The sequence below is a fragment of the Oryctolagus cuniculus genome, chromosome 6 (genome assembly GCF_051225735.1).
Source record: "Oryctolagus cuniculus isolate XC-2025 breed Fujian yellow rabbit chromosome 6, ASM5122573v1, whole genome shotgun sequence".
In the NCBI taxonomy this organism is placed as follows: domain Eukaryota; kingdom Metazoa; phylum Chordata; class Mammalia; order Lagomorpha; family Leporidae; genus Oryctolagus; species Oryctolagus cuniculus.
Genome location: NC_142872.1, coordinates 2,089,166 through 2,109,929, shown reverse-complemented (window position 1 = coordinate 2,109,929; position 20,764 = coordinate 2,089,166). Strand labels below are relative to the sequence as shown.

The window sequence follows — 20,764 nt, the reverse complement described above, 5'->3', positions numbered from 1 at the left end:
CAACTTCAGTTTGCAAACACAGGTCCTCGTTTCATCTCTAGCCACAGCGAAAGGTGCTTGCTCTCAACGTAATGAAAGGCAAGCCATCTGGTGCTCACCCTGTGAGCACGGGGCCTGCAGACTGCCTGGAGCTCCTGCCTCGGGTTCCGGATCCATGCTCCATGAGGGGTCCAGGTCCATGCTCCATGAGATCCCGGGTCATCAGTGTGCAGTCCATGGACAGCATCGTGGCTTTCAGGGTCGTGCTGGGAGAGCATGATGGAGGCTGGGGGTGCCGCCTCCATTGCAGACAAGACAGCTTGAGAGAGGAGAGAAGTGGTTTTCAGGGAGGAATTACGACTGCAGTTTCATCCTAAAGTTAAAAATGCCATGGACAGGTGGAGGCTTCAGGAAAATGTATTTTGGTCCAGGAAAAGGAAGAATGTTCTGGAACTGAGGCTCCACACCCCTCTGGAGCTGTGGCTGTGCTGTGTTGATCAGGGAAGTGATGTCTTAGAGAGGCAGGTGCCGAAGTGCTTCCTGAAATCTAAGTCTATTCTAATTTCATACACAGAAGCGACTGCACTAACTTGCAGGCGTAGCTGCCTGAGGAGGAGCAAAGTCCATGGGGTGCTGCTGTTTTTGGCCTGCATGCTGCGGGTCCGTGGCCACACGCTGAAGTGGGGGGGCTCTTGCTGGGGTCTACCTAAGGAGCTGCTACACCGGGAGACACAAGTCCAAGACAGCCGTGTTCTGAAGGTCCAGAAGAAGGCAAAACCCCTGCCACCCATGTGGGAGACCACGGTGGGGCTCCTGGTTCTGGGTGTTGGCCTGGCCCAGCCCTGGCTGTTGGGAGCATTTGGAGAGTGAACCAGTAGATGGATGATCTCTCTCTCTCTCCCTCTCTCTCTCCCCCCTCCTGCATCTTTCTCTTTCTGTTGTTTTCTTTTCTTATACATAAACTCAAGAACAGCAACAAGGAACAATAATCAGAGAAGTTGGGGCACAAATGGAGAGGACCCCCAGACAAGAAGGATGGCATGTGTGTGTAGGGAGTTTAGCTAAACTCTTTGGGAGGTTATGTTTGTAAACGTTGGAGTCAGGGAAGGGACGAGGGAGAGAGGGTGTCACACATGGCTGTGACGCCCGACTCATACCCTCTCATTAGGCATCCAGGTCTTGAAGCTGGCTCTGATCACTTCCTCTAAGCCCACGTGTTTTAGGACTGGGCTACATGTGCACAGAGATACCCCAGAGCTGAGAACCCCGTCAAGCAGCCCGGGGTCACAGAGGGACCCCAGAGCTGAGAACCACCTGCCAAGCGGCCTGGGGGCACAGAAGGTGGAAGCCAGGCTGGAGAAACCAAAAAACAGGAGTGACAGTGCCCGGAGCACCCATGCCTCTGCAGGAGCCAGAGCCTTACACATGGACATCCAGGACTAAATTCCTTCCAATCCCACAGGCCTGACCCCAGCCCCTCCCATCCAAGCTTGCCCAGCTGTCTCCCACCTAATCCATGAGCTTTCCCGACCCAGGGAGGCAGCCATGGGTCATGTTCCCAACATCGAGTGAAATCATGTAGAGTGTGTAAACATAGAATGAGATATCATACAGGAACATGTAAACATGGAGATCATTGATGAGTGTAAACATGGAACAAGACATCACATATGAGCATGTAAACATGGACTGAGGTCACGTACAGGTGTGAACATAGAGATCATTTATGAATGTAAACATGGAATGAGGCATCATATGTGAGCATGTAAACATGGAGTGAGGTCATGTACAGGTGTGAACACGGAATGCAGAACATGTGAAATGTGCCAGCTACAGACCTCACGTTGGGCCCCTCAAGCCACCTGTGGGAGACTCCTATGATAAGCTAGCCAGTCCTCTCCATTCTCTTTTGCCCTGGTCCCTCCCACTGGTATTTGCTGAGGGTGCCTGTGTGCCAGGTGCTCTCTGTAGGTATGGAGACACAGCAGTGAACAAAATTAAAAACACCTGGGGTGAGCATTGTGCCACAGTGGTTAGGCTGCTGTACTCCATGTAAGAGTACCTGGGATCCAGTCCCACTTGGGTTCCAACCCAGCTTCCTACTAATACCCTCATGGCAGTGGATGATGGCCGAAGTGCTTGGGTCCCTGCACCAACATGGTAGACCAGGATGGAACTCCCGGCTCCTGGCTTCAGCCTGGCCCTGCCCTGGCCGCTGCGGGCATCAGTGGAATGGAGTAGTGGATGGAAGAGCTCTTGCTCCTTCCCTCCCTCCCTCGCTGCCTTTCAAGCAAAACAGTTAAGTGTTCAAGTAGAACCCTCCCTGTCCTAATGCAGCTAGCCCTCCTCCACTTGTTTTGTCATTTCCTTTCTTTCTTCCTTCTTCACTGAAATGCACATGCCAAGTGCCAGGACCTCTGTTAACTGTACCGCGTCAGCCAGCTCACTCAGTGCTCTGAGCTCCATGTAGAGTGGCAGCCTGGTACCACGGCAGCCAGCTCACTCAGTGCTCTGAGCTCCGTGTAGAGTGGCAGCCTGGTACCGCGTCAGCCAGCTCACTCAGTGCTCTGAGCTCCGTGTAGAGTGGCAGCCTGGTACCATGGCAGCCAGCTCACTCAGTGCTCTGAGCTCCGTGTACAAGTGGCAGCCTGGTACCACGGCAGCCAGCTCACTCAGTGCTCTGAGCTCTGTGTAGAGTGGCAGCCTGGGCATCCTTGCTGTCTGAGGGCTGGCACAGCTGCCTCAAGCCTGCGGCGGGTGGCACGGCCTGCAGTCTGCAGCCAGGGCCTGCTCTCCTTCTTCGAAGCCCTCTGCCCTTTTGCTCTCTTCTCCAAGGCTTCGCTTACCTGTGTTTGTTCTCAGAGTCCATCCATTTTAATGACCCATCTAACCCTTCAGACAGATGGCCTCAAAATCCTTCCGACCCTGCTCCCCGCAGAGCTCCAAGGCAAGACTTTGTTCTTACCATAAACCCTAGACCTTCCAGGAGCTGCCAGGCCTGAGTCATGGACCCGCCTGCCCCCAGCTTTATCTGCAGCCATGCACCAGGCCCTGAGTCCTCCGCTTGCCCTGGAACCGCTGAGTCATGCAGGGGCCTACTGCCCCTCCCCTGCAGCCTCAGAGGGGGTCTCTTCCTCCTTTCCAGCTGATATTCACCCTCACAGGTCAGCTCAGAGGCCCTCAGGGGCTGCCCTGGTCCCTGAGCCGCCTCCCAAGTCTGTTTTTTTCCTGCAGGACTGGCCAGGACTGCGGTGTGTGTCTGCCACATTCTGTGCCAGTCTCTCCCAGCAGCTCACACGGCTCTTTGAGGACAGAGTCCTGCATTCCCTCACTCTGTGCCTTCTGAACCTCTTCACAGCCCCAGAGAAGCACGGCCATGTGCTGAGGAATGGCGGAGGCCTGCAGGCTCCTGCCCCACCCATGGCTTCAAACTCACGCACACCACAGTTGTGCTCAGTCCTGCTGACAATCATACCTGGGGCTTGTCTGCTCCCTGGGCGCCCTCCCTGACTGTGCCTCCCTCTGGGGATGCCACCCTCTCTGTCCAGCCTCCTGCTCCTGGTCCACAGGGGTAGCGTTGGTGGGCTCTTCTGAAGCATTCCTCTAAGAAATAGCTCAGCCCACATCTGTGCCCCCTCCGAGATTTGCTTTGCACACCCTGGTGCATCTCTTACCAGACCCTCACTGAACTGCGCTGGACAATGGTCTCCTGTTTAGACTTGTTGCTGGGCTGCACACCTGCTGTTAGCATGCTCACAGCCAGTCACAGAAGTGAGTGAGGGGTGCAGGTGCAGCACAACACCCAGGTGAGGGTGTGGGGTGCAGGTGCGGCTGGGGCTACGGCTGGAAGCACCAGGTCCCCAGAGGTGAGGCTCCCAGGGATGTCACTTTGTCGCTGTCTTTCTGGGTGGCAGACTGGCCGGCTTTCACCGGGAGTGGCTCAGTTGGAGTCCAGCCCGGGGCAGCAGATAAACCCGTTGGGCGGAGACTGACAGGGGCAGCGAGGAAGGTCGGGGTGGCCCAGCGAGACAGGGCGGCGGAGCCTGGGTGCGCGGCATGGCCTCGGGGGCGCCCGCAGACCGGCTGCGCGACGAGGCCCGCTGCCCCGTGTGCCTAGACTTCCTGCAGGAGCCGGTCAGCGTGGACTGCGGCCACAGCTTCTGCCGCGCCTGCATCTCTGAGCTGTGCGAGAAGGCAGAGAGCTCGCGCGGTGGCGTCTACGCCTGCCCGCAGTGCCGCGGCCCCTTCCGGCCCGCGAGCCTCCGGCCCAACCGGCAGCTGGCCGGCCTGGTGGACAGCGTGCGGCGGCTGGGGCTGGCGGCGGTCCCGGCGGGGGCGCGGCGCTGCGCGCGGCACCGGGAGCCACTGAGCCGCTTCTGCGAGGAGGAGCTCCTGGCGCTGTGCTGGGTGTGCGCGGCCGCAGAGCACCGGGGCCACCGCACCGCGCCGCTGCCCGAGGCGGCTGCGCGCTACCAGGTGAGGCTCCGGGTGGGGCTCTCGGATGCCGCCAGCTGGGGCTCCTGGGAGCTACAGGAGAGGCTCCTGGGCCCCGCGAGGTGAGGCCAGAGAGGCTCCGGTCGGTGTGACCCTCACCGCTCCAGGGTCCTGGGGTCTGCCTGCTTGTGCTGGTTGAGTCCGGGCTCTGGTCATCTGGGGACGCCTCCTTAAGACTGGCCGCTATTCCTAGGCCCTCCCAGCCCTTTGATGTCGCTCACGGCGTGTCTTGCGGGTGCCCAAGGCCCGGAGGAGGCCGAGTGCCCTGCGGGGTCTTGATTCCATGGGGCATCTGCGGCGAGCTCTCGCTGGGAGTCTCAGGTGGGCAGCACCTTGCATGGCTTTGCGTGGTGCTCTGTGGGCGTGACTGATGGAGCCACCATTGTGGGCATCGTTGGGAGTGGCTTGGGCTCGACAGGTCACGGCAGAGCACACGCCTGGGCTGCCCAGCCCAGCAGAGCCGGACTGCCATCTGAGCCTCCTGGTGGGCACATTGCTGCACCAGCTCTGAACCCACTCTCGGGGCCACACCTGAGGCCAGGGGCCGTCTCCTGTCTCCCCGGGTGCTAACCACTGGGCCATCCCACTCCACTGCGCAGTAACTTCCTTAGCTACTTAGTTCCTTAGCCCAGGGCCTGGGCTCCTTCCCCTCACCTTCCCTCTGCAAACCTCTCGTCTGCTTTTCCTTCTTCATTTATGTTACCATCTACAGAGTGAGTCCGGCACCTTCCAGGTAGAAGCCATCCCTCCTTCCTCCCGTTTGGAGTGAGGCTGGAGGTCTTTCTAAAGCTGTTCTCTGCGTTATTTTTTGAATAAAATAGGAGTGCAGCGCTAACCCCGGCAGCAGGTGCTAAGTCATGCTTCTGAGGCCTTTGGTGTACCCAGCCTTGGCCTCCAGCGAAATTTGTGTCCTCACTGTTGTCCACTCTTGCTCTCACCTCCCTGCTTCTGGGGCAGTGTGTGTCAGAGACTGCTTCTCCCCACCTGCAGGCTGCACCTGCGCCTTGGCAAATGCAGCGCCTGCACCTCCCCAGATGCCGCCCCACCGGTGTGCTCTGCAGCATTGCCCTTCGTGTAGGACTTGCACTTTGCAGTCAGAGCTTTTGTTGTAACTGCTTTAGACTCGTGAGATGTAATGGAGTGGGCTTTGGCCAACAATTTAAGTTTTTGGGATGCCTGCTTCCAACCCAGCTTCCTGGGAATGAGCACCTGGGGGGGGGGGCAGCAGTGATGGCTGCAGTACTGGCGTCCTTGCCATCCATGTGGGGGACCTGGATTGAGTCCCCCGCTGTGGACTTTGGCCTGTCTCTGGCTGTTGTGGGTGTTTGGGGAGTGAACCAGCAGGTGGAAGTCCTCTCTGCATGTTTACGTGTCTCCTCCTCTTTGGTTTTCTGCTTTTCAAATAAAAAATGAAAATTAGATAAATATTACAACATGTTTATCTATCATTGTGTTGTATTTCTTATTAAATATCCTTCAATACCTTACCTTTTTTTTAACCTAGAAACCTTTTATTTCAGGTATACCAGCTTCAAGCATATCATATATTCAAATTTAGGAACATAGTGATTCTTCCCACCCTACCCTCCCTCCCACTCTTCTTCCTCCTCCCTCTCCTAGTCCCCTTCTTATTTTTTACAAAGATCTATTCTCAGTTAACTTTATACTCATAAGATGAACCCTGCACTAAGTAAAGAGTTCAACAAATAGTATGAAAAGAAAAATAAAACACCTCCTCAACAGTCGAGACAAGGGCTGTTCAAAGTCATCACTTCTCAAAGGGTCAGTTTCACTGCTAAGGATTACCTTTTAGGTGCTCTGTTAGTTACCATATTACCTTTACTCTGTCTGGCTAATCTAAAATCTTTTTCTCTATCTGACTTTCAATGTTTTAAAAATCAGCTTTACTCCTGTGAAGACTGATGCAATGAACACGGTTGTAGATGACTCTCTGGCTGTGTCTGGTGTTAAACTGCACCATGCTCATTTAGACACTAACCAAGAGTGTTTGTGTGGGCTGTGCTGTAGCTGGGCTCTGTGCTGCCCCAGGCTCTGGGGGGACGTCGGGTACCCAGGGCACCAGTAATGATTCTGGAAAATCTTCCCTAACAGGTGAAGCTCCAGAGGGCTCTGGAGCATGTGCGGAAAGAGCTGGAGGAAGCTTTGGTGCAGGAGGCCAACGTGGGGAAGAAGACGGTCATCTGGAAGGTAGGTGGCTGTGGGCACCGGAACCCCAGCTGACCGTGGGCTTCAGGGGCTCTCACTGAAGGGTGCAGTCAGTCTGCAGGTCACTCGGCCACTGCCCCTCCCTGCTCCAGCCTTTCTCCATATTCCTGCTGCTGGGGACAAACATCTCAGCGCCATCCTGAGCCCTCTAGGGCCCATAAGTCATGGCGTCCCTTGTTCTCACTTCTACCGACACTGCCAGTCCTCACTATAAACAAGGAGTGTTGCCATCTTCACCCTGCTGCACGCCCATGGCTGCACCCTTCTACCGAGGGCTAAGCTTCCTTCTGCCACTCCTGGTTTACGAATGTTTCTGTCAGGGCATTGACATAAAGACAACCTCACGGCTTTGCACACATGGAGTGCAGCCAGTAACATCTGCCTTACGGACAGGGTCGTCCTGAGAACCTGCAACCTTGTTCAGCCAATCCCTCCAGGCGTTCTGTCCATTCAGCACCTCTCCAACCCGATTTCTTTCCACTTAGTTCATTTACACACACATGCACACACACGCACACACATGTGGTAGTTTCCAACCTGGGAAGATTTCACATCCTCCCCAACAGACGTGTTGCAAAATGCAGAGGTATGTATGGCTGTCACACTGGAGGGGATGGCATCTCACTGGTGGGCACAGCCAGGGATGCAGCTAACACCCCATGAGGCACAGGACGGTCCCTGCAGCTCACTCCAGAGTGGTCTGATCAAGGTCAGTAGCGGCAAGACTGAGAAACTGTAGAAACCATGTGCTATGTGACATCTATAAACTATGCAATATGCCATATGTACACAAGCTATGTGTGTATCACAAACTATGCATATATAAACTCCACATGTATGTTATATATGCAATGTATTATATAATATCTATATACTCAATGTGTGAATTTTATGTACAATGTGCCATATGTATATAAACTATGCATGTATTACACACACAGTGTTATATAATATATAACCTCTACCTGGATATTATATATGCAATGTGTTTTATAATATCTATAAACTCAGTGTGTATTATATATGCAATGTGTTATATAATATGGCAGCCAGGGTTTGTGTTATAGAATGTTGCTATTCTTTCTCTTTCTACCAACAACCTTCTCTGACCATTCTCTTTATTTTTATAATTCTTTCCTTGTTGTTTTACTGGAAAATTTAGCCTCACACTCTAGGTAATTCCATAAGGACCATTTTATTGTAAAAATGTTCCACTAGGGTCTTATATGTTCCTACTGCTCTGTAAATTGTAGATAAGAATAGACATTAATCAGCAATTTTTGTTACTTTTACCTAGTGATCCAAGTCAGCTATGTTCAATCCCAGCCTGACCATAGATTTAAGAACTCAGAACCCCTGTACCCAAGACCTGGAGTCCTATATTATTTTAAACCCTCCAGGAATCATTCTAACATAGAGATGATCCTAAGGTCCCTTTCAAAGACAAGTGAACTTGTGTGATCATTGCATCAGTAATGTACCTGGGGAGACAAATGCAACAAAGACAGGACTGATACATGTGAGCTCTAAATTCACAAAAACACCTAATCTTTCTATCCCTGAAGATATAATTGTAGTGCTTAGGATGGTGTGAACAGACCATGAATTGTAGCCAAATTCCTTCTCCCAGCACCATCCCTGTTGCTCTGGCTGATACGCGCTCTCGTCCCATGCTGTTAGGCACCCCATGCGCCAACAGCAGAGCTCCAACATGCAGGAGCATCACTCATATTCACGTGAGTTGTTCAGCACAGAAATCCGATTACAGAATTCAGAGTTGGTTGCTTTTGGAAAGAGACTGGGACTGCATGCATCTAGCGACTTACAAAGTGGTAGAAAGAGGTAGGGATGGAATATTGGAGCAAGGAGTTGAGTCTTGTGAGCTTGGAGCGAACCATCATTGGGGTTATAAAAAAGATACTGGTTTTATCTTTTTATCAAACCGAGAAGTCATAATGTGAAAATTGGGGCAGGGAATCCCTGTTAGCCCTGCTGTGAGAGGGTGAATTGCCTCTCGTACTCTTTCAAAGCTGTTTCCCTGGGCCCAGCGCTGTGGTGCGGTAGACTAAGCCTCAGCCTGTGGCTCTGGCATTCCATATGAATGCCCATTCCTGTCCTAGCTGCTGCTCCTCTCCTGATCCAGCTCTCTGCTGTGGCCTGAGAAAGCAGCAGAAGATGGTCCTAGTGCTTGGGTCCCTGCACCTGCATGGGAGACCTGGAAGAAGCTCCTGGCTCTTGGCTTCAGAATGGCCCAGCTCCAGCCATTCCAGCCATTCCAGCCATTTGGGGAGTAAACTAGCAGATAGAAGACCTCTCTCTCTCTCTCTCCTTTCTGTAACTCTCTCAAAAAAATAAATCTTAAAAAAACCTTATTTCCCACAAAACAACCTCACAAGAATAACATGTAGATATAATAATCCCACAGCAATGTACATTCCTTAGATCCACTCAACACTTTTGGGTGTGGGAGTAGGGTGGACTGGGATTATTTCTGTGCAGGGCCTGACAGAGCTAGTGGTCAGGAACCTGCAGTCTGTCCTGGCTGTGTAGAGAACAATGACCTCAGGTTGGGTTCACGGTGACTGTGTTTGTTAGCCTCTAGCCTTCCCTGTCTACCCTCGCCCATGGGGGTCTCTCTAATCCCTGCGTTTCAGTTGTCTGTGTTGTTCCCATGGCTCATCACAGGGGAAGCAGTATCTTCTACAGTGCAGCCATGGTGTGCTGGCCGCTGTTGTCCCAACTCAGTAAATCCTGAGCTCTTGGGTGGCATCTTATATATGGCGTTGGCACTGGGATGTAAACATGCCTCCCCTTCCAAGCCTGTGGCGACATTGGAACCAAAATCCAACCGTTTTTCCAGACACTCCCCTGTGGATGGCGTAGGGTAGTCAGTGCACGGAGTTACAGAGCTCAGTGGGTGCAGGAGGTGGGAGCCGGGCCACTCTGCCCCAGGTGGTGACGGTGCCATCCCCTGTGCGGCTCCAGGAGAAGGTGGAGATGCAGAGGCAGCGCTTCCGGCTGGAGTTTGAGAAGCATCGGGGCTACCTTGCCGTGGAGGAGCAGCTGCAGCTGCGGCGGCTGGAGGAAGAGGAGCGAGGCACGCTGCAGAGGCTGCGGGACAGCAAAAGCCGGCTGGCCCAGCACAACAAGGCCCTGAGGGAGCTGGCTGAGGAGCTGGAGGAGCGGAGCCGGCGCCCGGACCTTGACCTGCTGGAGGTGAGGCCAGGCCCTGGGGCATGGGCAGGCTCAGGGATGTCACAGGCAGTGCTGGCATTACCCGCCAAGGAGACGTCCTCACCCTAGACACCAGCGTCAGAGTCCGAGGGGCTCTGGAGAACCGGGTTGTGCATGGGGAAGGCAGAGCCTAAATATTTAAACAGCTGAAGTCCATGTAGTGATTTAGGAGAAGGCCAGCTGCAGTGAGAAGCCCTGTGTGAGTGGTGCCTGTGCTGGTTTTCAGCGATGTCCCGTGTCCAGTCCAGAAGTCTCTGGGGACCCAAAGGATGCTGGGTGTGTTACACTGTGCAACACACTGTGCAGCAGGAAACCCCACGTTAAACTGTAGGTCTGGTGCTGATGCCTTAGCTGGTGCCCTGTGCCCATCCCAGTACTCCCGTGTGAGTCTCTGTCTGCTTGGGAATGGAGAGCAGGCAGAGGCCTCACAGGGCACAGGGCATGAGCCACAGGGCATAGGGCCCAGGCACAGGGCACAGAGCTGTTCACTTTGAGTTCCCCTTGAGAGCGTGGGGAAAGCCCTGGCTGCTGTTGTGCGTGTTGTCTCTGTGGAATCTGCAGGAGAAATTCAGCCATCAAAGTGAAGATGCCCATACCCCATATCAGCTTGCTTGGGTTCAAGTCCCAATTCTGCTGCCAGTTCTGGCTTCCTGCCATCAAGAAGCAGGTGTTGACTCAAGTACTTGGGTGCCTGCCATCCATGAGGGAGACACAGATGGAGTCCAGGCTCCTGGCCTTGGCCTGGCCTGGTCTGGTCCCGGTGATTGTGAGCATTTGGGGAGTGAACCAGTGCATGAGAAAGTCTGTCTGTCTGTCTCTCTGCCTTTCAAATGAAATAAATAAGTAAATAAAAAGAAGAAAAAAAAACAGAAAGGGAAAGCAACTTTCTGGGCATCCTCTGTGTATCGGCCCAGAATTCTGAACGGATTTCCTGGAGTCCCCCTCCTTAAGGCAGCTCCAGACATCGCGGGCACCATGCACACACATGGTCACGTGAGTGATCTGTGCAATGCTTGCAAGCAGTCAGTGAACCCTGCTTCTGACAGGGAGGGAGCTTCAATAAATTAGCTCTACAACATGTTTATTTACAAAACATTGCTATTTAAATTTCTCTTCTTCAAAGTATCTATGTAAAAGTCAAATGTATTATTAACACATTTCCTTATGAATTAATAAGGAGTCAGGCATAAATTAATTTCTAAATGACAGCAATAAACACAGGAATCCCAATATTCTCAGTGACATTCACTATCTTACCTCACAATACCTCAAATATCTTATTTAAAGTGAAAATTTCTTAGCACCTAATAAGTGTTAAAATGAATAACAGACATCTGAGAGAGAATATATTCTCAAACAGTAGGCACTCATCTATAATAGCAGCCACAGGGAGAATGTGTATGTAAACAGAAGGCACTCATCTATAATAGCAGCCACAGGGAGAATGTGTATGTAAACAGAAGGCACTCATCTATAATAGCAGCCACAGGGAGAAGGTGTATGTAAACAGAAGGCACTCATGTATAAGAGAAGCAGCAGGGAGAGCATGCATGTAAACAGTAGGCACTCAGCAGTGCTCTCAGCAGTAGACAGTTGTTTTGCCGCTCACCTTTCCCTTCCTTCCCTGCTGCCATTTTCCCCACAGCCAAGGCACAGTCCTTCCAGTCCTGGGCTGAGGGCGGGGGGATGAATTTCACACCAGTCAGTTTTTCTGATGGGTGACTTTTTCCAGAGAGGAGTGACTTACTTAACAACTGCCCCAAAGATAAAATGTTGCTAGACGGGAGTGCCTTTCTGCTTTATCTAATTAGGTGACGCCCAAATGAGCAGCTCTGCCATCTGTGTCCAAGCACTGGGAATTTGGGGTTCTCGCAGAGACATCAAGGCTGACATTGTACATCTGTACTTACAATGATTGCTCAAATTCTCCGGGTTTAGATCCATCACACCCTAATTCCACCTGCAATTGATGCAGAATGTGATGCTTTATTAAAATACCCAAGTGAGAGGATATCGATTGAGGGAAACACTAGCACTGGTAGAGTGGATAGGTGCTGTGCGGGCTGATTCTGTCTGCAGACCCACAGGGAGTGAGGCTTGAATGAAGGCAGATGCACTGTCCCCGACAGTTTTACCTTAAACAAGACAAATTCCCCATAGTTCTCAAGCGTTCTCCAAGCGTGCCCAGAGTGGGTGTGAGGGGCAGCTCAGAGGTCTGACCCTTGTGTCTCTTTCACTTTTAGGGAGTAGGAGGAGCCTTGGGCAGGTATGTCGACTTTGCATCTCCAAGAGAGGGGTGGGCAGAGCAGGCAGGCGGGGCCCCGCCCACGCCTGTGACTGTTGGTTCTGTGCCCCATCCAGAAGTGAGGCTGTGACTCGCCCGGAGCTGGAGACCATCCCCCTGGAGCTGAGGACGCTGTGCCGCATCCCGGGCATGCGAGACATGCTGAGGAGGTTCCGGGGTACGTAGCACCTCGTACCTGCAGAGCTGTGCCTAGGGCTTGGGGCTTCCGCGCTTGCTCTGTGTGGGTGGGCTGCAGGGGCCATGGCAGCAAAGCGTTCTCTCGAGATCTTGCAGCTGCTTTGCTGCAGGAGTCTGGGACTTTGGGCCACAGCCTCTGACCCCAAGACCCACGCTGACAGAGTTGTACCCCCTTCTTGTGCTGGTAGCCATGGGAAGGAAGGCTATGAATGAGGGAGAGGAAGGCATGCCTGTGCTCTCACATGGCCGGGCAACACAGCACCTCTGGTCACCAGATGGCCATTCTGCAGTGCCCTCTTGGCATGTATACCCTTGTTCAGCTGGATTCTGGCACCGTTCAGAGACAGTGCCAGCCCCAGGGGCTGAGGGCTAAGTGCGCAAAGCACCCCACTGTTTCCTCCAGCACCCAGCCCCCAAGCTGAGCTGTCCAGCCACTTACCCTGCCCCAGGCATTTCAGCGGGGTCTAAGAGACGCTGTCATTTCTCTGGAGAGTCCAGATGTGGCCGCCAGGTTCATGGTTGGCAGATTTTTAAAATTTGTTGTTTATTTATATAGACAACAGATTTCATGTAGTTCATGGATACAGTTCTGAGATAATTCCCTGCCTCCTTCTCCCATCCTTCCTTCCTCTTTTGCTCTTTCATTCTTCCTAAAGTTTTGCAATAGCATATTTTTAATTTACTTTATAGTCGCAGGCTGAATGTGTCACTAAAAGTTCAACAGGTAAAAGCAGGAAGACTACTGTTCAGCAGGAATGAACACTAACCCAACCCCAAGATGTCAATTTCACTCATTGACATTAATTTTTGTATCTTCTCTATATTAGCTACCACAAATCAGGAAAAATGTGGCGGTTGTCTGTGGTTCTGGCCTATTTCACCAAACATAATGGTCTCCAGGTGCATCCATCTTGTGAAAATCAGGATTTCATTCTTTTTATGGCTGTGCATTATTCTATAGTGTATATATACCACATTTTCTTTATCCAGTCATCAATTGATGAACATCTAGGTTAATTCATTGGCATTTTGATTAAGATTGCACTGAATCTGTAAATCGCATTTAGATGGTATCAGTTCTTCCAATCTACCGACATAGAAGATTTTTTCCATCTGGCAGTTTTGATTGACATCTAGGACTTGCAGTCCTTTGCTCTCTGTGCATGTGGCTTCCCAGCATGCACCTGGAATACCCACTGCACAAAACCACAATGCTGATGATATCATGTTGATTGCGCAATGATTTAAGGTTGCTCCAAAGTCAGACAGGGTCTCACTGTGCACGTGCCATAAGCTAGACTTTTCTGATTTGTCTGAGTTCCCATTTTCTCAGAACTCTTGAGCCACAAGGTAGACTACCAGGTGGGTGGTCTTGGGTGAGACCAGGTGGAGCTCAGGGTCCCTGGTAGCTCACGGCCCCTGGGGGTCTCGGGCCCCTCCGTGGTCGCGCGTGTCTAACTGTGCACACAGCACATCCAGTATATTGTTTCTGGACACGCAACAAGCCTCACCAAATCCCCATGCCACGAACAGGGCCTGGCGAGTCTGGCAGGAGTCAGACTAAGCACGCATGAGGACTTCCTACGGGTTTAGGGGCTTCCAACGCTTCTGCACCGTGCAACAGGGTCCCCGCCTGCCGGCGCATCCAGAGGACAGGACCTTGCGGCCGAGTCTGCGCCGGAGGACACCTGGCTCTAGGGGCCGTGGCCGCCGAAGGTGCCAGAAAGGCACAGGTGCGCGCTCTGCCTGCTGGAGCCAGGCTGGGGCGATGTGGGGGTGCTTCCCGCCCGGCCCCTACCGAGGTCTGATCCGCCCTTTACTCCTCCGCACGACCCCGGCAGCTGACGTGAAGCTGGACCCGGCCACGGCGCACCCCAGCCTGCTGCTGACCGCCGACCTCCGCAGCGTGCAGGATGGCGCGCGCCCCAGGGGCGTCCCCGGCAACCCCGAGCGCTTCGACACGTGGCCGTGCGTGCTGGGCCTGCAGGGCTTCTCGTCCGGGCGCCACTACTGGGAGGTCACCATCGGAGAGCGCGCCGAGTGGGGCCTGGGCGTGTGCCAAGACGCTGCGCCGCGGGCCGGGGAGAGCACGCCGTCCCCGGAGCACGGGGTCTGGGCCGTGTGGCTGCTGCGCGACGACGAATACCTGGTGCTGGCCTCGCCGCCCGCGCCTGCCGTGCGCTCGCGCCGGCCACGCCGCGTGGGCGTGTTCCTGGACTACGAGGCGGGAGAAGTGTCCTTCTACGACGCCGCCGACGGCGCGCACATCTACTCGTTCCGCCAGCTCTTCGCGGGCATACTGCGACCCTATTTCTTCGTGTGCGACCGCACGCCGCTGGTCCTGCAGCCGCTGGGCGACGCCGGGGAGGGAGAGGAGGCGGCCTGAGGCCCGGGGGAGGGCGGGCACTGTCCTTTTCAAGCCCCCGGAGCGCCCCGGAACTGTGCGCGGGAGGAGCGCGCGGGGGGGGAGTGGACTCCGCTCCGCAGCGCTCCGCACGTGTCCCGCGGCTTCCTCCCTGCCAGCGGCTATGTGTAGGCAGACTCTTGCGCCTTCACCTTCACCTCCTTGCTCCCCGGCCCTCTCGTCCCGGGTCTGCGGTCCCTGCGGCTTGGCAGTGGCGCTTCCGCAGCCCCTGGGCGCCACCTTCGGTGCCGGCTCCCTGCGCCGCTCTCCTCCCCGCTGCGCCTCTGCCTGTCCCTCGTTCTCCTCCTTACCGCAGTGGTGTGTTTACCTTGTGGCTTCACACTAACGTTGACCCCCATGCTCTCCCAAGACAAGGTGTGGACCCCATGCTCTCCCAAGACAAGGTGTGGACCACTCCCTGCGCCTTCGTGGCCCTCATACCTGGGCCCAGGTGCCACCCACACTTCGGTCCCCGCGCCCTCGCAGCTTCCATAGCTGTGCTCAGGTGCTGGCCACCGCCGTCGCCACCGCCTCGCTCCTCGCGCCCTGGCTCTCCTGTCGTGATCGCCTCTTCATTTTTCTTACCCGATTCTGAGAAGCTTTCCGCGATTTTCTCTGGAATTTTGATTCGTTACCAGCACAATCTCATGCATCCGTATCTATTTCCTGACATCAGCCTACACAGCTTAAACGCAAAGTGTCTGGAACTGAGCCCTGCATCTCCCCACGCCTGCCTCTAAGGAGAAGAGAGCTTCCTGGACTTCTTCATCTGAGGGAGACCACCCTGCTGGTCACCTGTGGAGGCCGCGCACCTGCTGGTCACCTCTGGAAGCCACACACTGTTGGCGCCCTTCTGGATTCCACCATGCGTAGAACCCACGAGCACCTCTTTCAGGGCCTGCCCAGAGCCCAGATCCCAGAGCCCTGAGCTCCCTAACTGCCCCATTGCTGGCCGCCAGGCTCTCCCCCACCCTTCTCAGTGCAGCAGCGCCAGGGCTGCCATCCAGTGCCCAGGATGGTGGTGCCCTTGCCCTGAGTTCCCATTCAACTGAGAGTGGAGAGCTTCGGGCCCAAGGCAGGTGAACTCTGATCCCTTCTCTGGCTCCGGCTCCCTCTGCGCTCTGCTCCAACTCCCCTGGCCTTATGGCTGGGTTGACACCAAGCAGATGCTTGCATCGTGGGGCTTTCCAAACTCTGGCTGCTGCTTGGAATCCCCCACCCGCTGAGGTCCCCCGACTGCTCCCTCCACGCCAAGCCTGCTGAATCCTGTGGGTGACACAGCCGCCCACCCAGGGCTCAGGGTCCCAGCCCTGGCACTGGACTCATGGAGACTTTCTCCATATATTGCATCAGCTTCTAGTGTATGGTACTCTCGTGCACTTTATTATTTATTTATTTATTTATTTATTCTTTGCCTTGTTGCTAAAGAGTGAGCATCAGCAGTGGAGGGATCTCTGTCTGCTGGTGACATCTCCCAATCACCTCAGACGCTGGTTCTTGCTCAGTTCATGTTTGTTGAATGAATGCATGACTCACTGTCTGGAGAGCAGAATTAAATAATGGATCTGAGAGTGTTCTGTGGAGGTGTTTTGCAGGGTGCTGAGAGAGAGCCCTGAGTGAGGGGACTGGGAGGAGGGGGATCTGCGGCTGGAAGTGCAGCAGCCTCATCCGGCAGCAGAAGTCGGGGACAAATTCCGAGTGGTGCTGGTGATCCCACCTGCTCCGTGTGCCCTGCGAGTCTGCTCATATGTTCCTCAGGGAGGAGGAGGGAGCCCAGGTGCCTGCATGTGTGTAGAACATGCACCTGCCTGTGTACATGTGCACACGCACCTGCAGGCAGAGTCTTCCTTGCTCTGATTCGGTGATGACGTCTGCTCCACAGTGCCTGAGCATTCGCCTTCACCTGACTTCACTTCACGTGAACGTGCACCCCGTGACGTCATCCCCCACCCAGTGCACCAGGCTTGCTCTTTTAGTCTGGGAAAGTCGTGGTGAAAGGAAGGCATACAATCCCAGTTGCCCTGCTTCTGGAGATCTAAGGAGGAAGGGAACGCTCGCGGTGTCCCTCTGGGTAGGGCGGGGCTGATTTCGCCCGGGCTCGGGCTCTTCACCGGCGTGATCCTTCTTGGGAACACTGGCCCCTGGGTGCCTAGGGAACTGCTGTGTTGACAACAACACATCGACTCCCTGGTTTTGCTTACCTGAGGGACTGCATGGCTTTTACGTCAAGCAGCACAATCCCAGGATCCTCATTTTCTGGGTAGACCCTGGGGAGTTGGGGGAGTCTGAGGAGATGCAGGCCTGAGTGCAGTAAGGGCCCCCAGGGGTCAGAAGCCCCCACACTTGAGGGAGGCTGGTGAGCCTGGACCAGCCCCTGGCCCCTGGCATCCCTCCCCCAAGGAGCTGCACCAGCTCAGAGGTGGCACCGCCCTGTGCACAAAGGCAGCGTCGCAGACCTGCAGAGGGTAAGGCCAAACCCAGACAGGCACCTGCGTTTCCTCCTGCAGGTGCAGGTGCAGGTGCACCTGTGTGGGAGTGGAGGGGAAGACACCTCCAGGGCCCTGACTTCTGAGGCTGCCCCACAGTGCAGGAATGAGATGGTGAGTAGCTTCTGCACTGGGGTGCCCAGCTCAGATGTCGGCACTTGGCTGTGGGTTTGAGGAAGTGCCTGACAGCTAAAGAAACAGCATCTGAGTATCGCCCTCCTGGCCAGGGAGTGTGCTGGTGCCGACAGATGCAGAGACACAGACACACACGGGGCAGCCGCACGGTGCCTCCTGTGCTTTGTCTCACAAAGCAGTGCATTTATCCATGCAGATTTATTCTCTGTATCGTTACAAGTTTAGAATATGTGCTGCCGGGGCAAGCACCAGATTTATTCTCAAAAGATTAAATACGAAAGTGTGGGGAGACAACACGAAGAAACACATTTTTTAAACATTAGAGTTAGACCTTGTAGGGGGAAGGACTCTCTAGGATTCGTCAGCAGAATCAAGGAAAGGGATCTATGGTGTGAGTTTTATTTTGCCTGAGAGGACCCCTCAGCCTGCACCCCCTGCCCCGAGGGCACCCGCGTGTCTCTGCTTGCCAGCCACGCTTCTGCTTCCGTTGTTTTCAAGGTCTTTAATATTCCAGGTTTAAAGATTTATCTGTATTTTAAGATTTCAAAGCTACATTTTTATCTAAAAATGTGAGCATTTAAAAATGAACTGAAATCGTCCATCCTGTGAGTGCCCCAGTCTCCAGGAGCTGAGACAAGCATGGGTCCTGGCTATGGCTTGGGTGCAAACACATCTGAGATGGAGCAGGGGCACTGGGGGTGGTGACTGCTCTGCCAGCACCCTGGGCAGAAGGGCATTGCCCTGTGACTCTGGGCACACCCCTGGGCTCCCAGGCTCCCAGCTACACTGTCCCCCGAGTGGGTGGCCACCGTCTGAGCAACCCCCGGTCTGCAGTCCTTGGTCTGTTTGCTGGAGGATTCAGTTATTGCCCGTAGTGTGGCGTCACGGAGAGGCACTGTTTCCTGTGGTGGGGGGTAGGGAGGGCGAGATTTGAAGAGTGCAGTACTAGGTCTTCCAGGGGACCTTGTATGGTGCTTGGTCACCTGGTGGGTGGCCCAGCTTAGCAGAGCACCTGTGCTGTGCCAGGTGTGAGAGATGGCTTGGTCTGGTCGGCACCAGGAGGGGAACCTTGACAGTGGTGACAAATCCATGTGACGTGCAGGGCACTTTGCTATGTACAAGCAAAGGTGCCTAAGTAGGGCCAACAAGATCCAGTCTACGGTGGCTGCAGAGGGACTTGGGGAGGGTGGGAGGCCCAGAGAACTGTGCACCAGGACCCTTATGTTGAACAGGATCCGCCTTTCCCACCCGGTCAGGCTTGAACGTTCCTGAGAGGTGTGCGGCAGCCCCAGGGCACTGCAGGGACAAGTCCTCCCGCCCTGTGCTTGTGCTTTGGGCTTGGGGAGAGAAGCAGCATTCATTCCACCATTTGAAAAACCTCATTTATTTATTCCCATTTATTTATTTATTGCCCATTTGAAAACTCATCTTTGCTGAGTCCACCCAGGTTTGGACGACAGCATGATATGCCCTCTGGGGGACTCTGGCGGGGGGCAGGGCCCAAAGGAGTGGGCATCAGCAGCTTTCTCTGAGAGGAGAGATGGCTGCACGGTGGCTAGGAAGCCTGAGTCCAGCGTCCCCTTTAAATCTGCGCAAGTCCCCAGGGGAGCCTGCCCACCAGCCCGGCCAGGAGACAATCCTGGCATCCAGAGTCAGCCCCGGCCACCACTCCGCTCTCCTGTTACAGCCGGCTTGCGACTGAGACCCTGAGGCTGCACAGAGCTTTGCCAGGTGCGGTGGAATTACTGCAGTGACCTGTGCCTTTCTCCCTGCTGTTCACTGTTTTCATTTTAGGAAATTCTTGTTTAGTAAGGTGGCTGGGACGATGATCCCTGAGAGGGATGATGGAGTGAAGAGGATGCAGCAGCGAGTGCAGAGGACAGGAAACAGTGCATAGGGAATCCTCTGACTCCAACGTTCTACCACACACACACGTGCTCTTCCCAACGCCATGAGCTCGCTGGGTATTAGGTGTTAAAGACGGGGTCATGGGAAATGAAAGTCGCCCTGAGCTGGAAGTGTGTGCTTGGAGATCCTGGTGCTGTTTAAGGGAAAACCCAGCCACACCTACACACACCCCTGTGTTCCACTGTATGCAGGATCTCCATCATACAATTCGTGATGTATCCCCAGAGAGAGAGCAGGTGACAGGGCAATGCAGTGACACTACACACAACCTCTCTCTATGCTCTATTTAACTTCCCACTTGTTTAGAGTATTATTCTTTTGGATAAACTTCCGGCTGATGTCACATACACATACTTCTGAGACGTTGCTGAAATTTGTCTCCAGCTCAAAGCGGTGTCGTCGTCTGTTGACTCATGCCTGGAACGTCACCCATGTGCATTACTTCAAAGTATTTTCTACTTCAGGGCTACAAGAATGAAGAATCTAGGGGTGGCTGTATATCAGTTGGGAGTTAATAAATGCAGGATACATTACTAGACGTGGAATTAGTGAGGCCAAAGTAAAGGCGTGATTTTAAGTTCAATGGGAGACATTTGTTTCTTTTGTTAAAATGACACTTATGGGGGGGGGTGTTCGATATAGCAGATCAGACACTGACTGGGATACCTGTAACCCAATCAGAGTGCCTGGTTGCAGGAACAACTCCATTCCCAACGCCAGCTCCTTGCTCACACACACACTAAGAGCCAGCAGGTCATCCATGTGGGATGGCTGGATTGAGCGCCAGCCCGCAGATTCTGCCTGGTCCCGGCTCTCCTGTGAGGGCATGTGTGAAGCTGCTGAAGGGAGATGCATCCCCACCCCTCTCTCTCCACCTCCCCTCATCACTCCGTCTCACTGCCTTTCAACATATTAGATAAGTGAAGGTATAACACAGTGTCAAGATGTGTGTGTGTATGTTTAAAACAGTAATATTTTAGGGATCGCTGAGAGGTGCCATTCCGCATAAACCCAGGGTCCATGGGAGTGGCATTTCCCACTTCTGACCTCTGGGCAGGGCTGGGTTTCCAAGCACTCACCTGTGTGGAGAGGAATGCTGCATTTGTGTTTTAGCTTTCCTAGCACAGGCCTCTGTGAGGACACTCACAATGTTTAAAGTGACTTAGGTGCTTGTATGGCATTATTTTCTGTGAAATGCTTCTTCAAAGTAATTGGCTGCTTTCATTTTGTTACAGATCCTCCTGGCCTAATGCATTGAAAAAACAAAACATTAAACAAGGTAGACGTTCGATTGTCTTGAACAATCGTCCTACTTCTCCAGACTGTGTCGTTACGGCCGCCCACAGTGCACAGGAGTGCTTTAATACGCACCAACATTAAACTCAAATCTTGCAACACAGCAAACAGTAAGTCTGA

The 20,764-nt window shown here is 53.9% G+C and overlaps 1 protein-coding gene across 4 annotated transcripts; it reads left to right on the top strand.

The window, feature by feature from the left end:
- Positions 1 to 3,956: 3,956 nt before the first annotated feature.
- On the top strand, positions 3,957 to 20,741 carry LOC149125927 (E3 ubiquitin-protein ligase TRIM58-like). Of its 4 annotated transcripts, none has more exons than XM_089334724.1 (6): positions 3,957 to 4,455; positions 6,586 to 6,681; positions 9,685 to 9,915; positions 12,177 to 12,199; positions 12,295 to 12,395; positions 14,257 to 15,489. In XM_089334724.1, the coding sequence occupies exons 1-6, from the start codon at positions 4,036 to 4,038 to the stop codon at positions 14,799 to 14,801; spliced, it is 1,416 nt and encodes a 471-aa protein (XP_089190850.1). In that variant the 5' UTR covers positions 3,957 to 4,035; the 3' UTR covers positions 14,802 to 15,489. The 4 variants fall into 4 exon arrangements, with proteins under 4 accessions (XP_089190850.1, XP_089190852.1, XP_089190853.1 ...); XM_089334726.1 differs by lacking the exon at positions 14,257 to 15,489 and adding an exon at positions 20,584 to 20,741 and having other exon boundaries at positions 3,965 to 4,455; XM_089334727.1 differs by lacking the exon at positions 14,257 to 15,489 and adding an exon at positions 15,496 to 16,388 and having other exon boundaries at positions 3,965 to 4,455.
- The last annotated feature ends 23 nt before the right edge of the window (positions 20,742 to 20,764 follow it).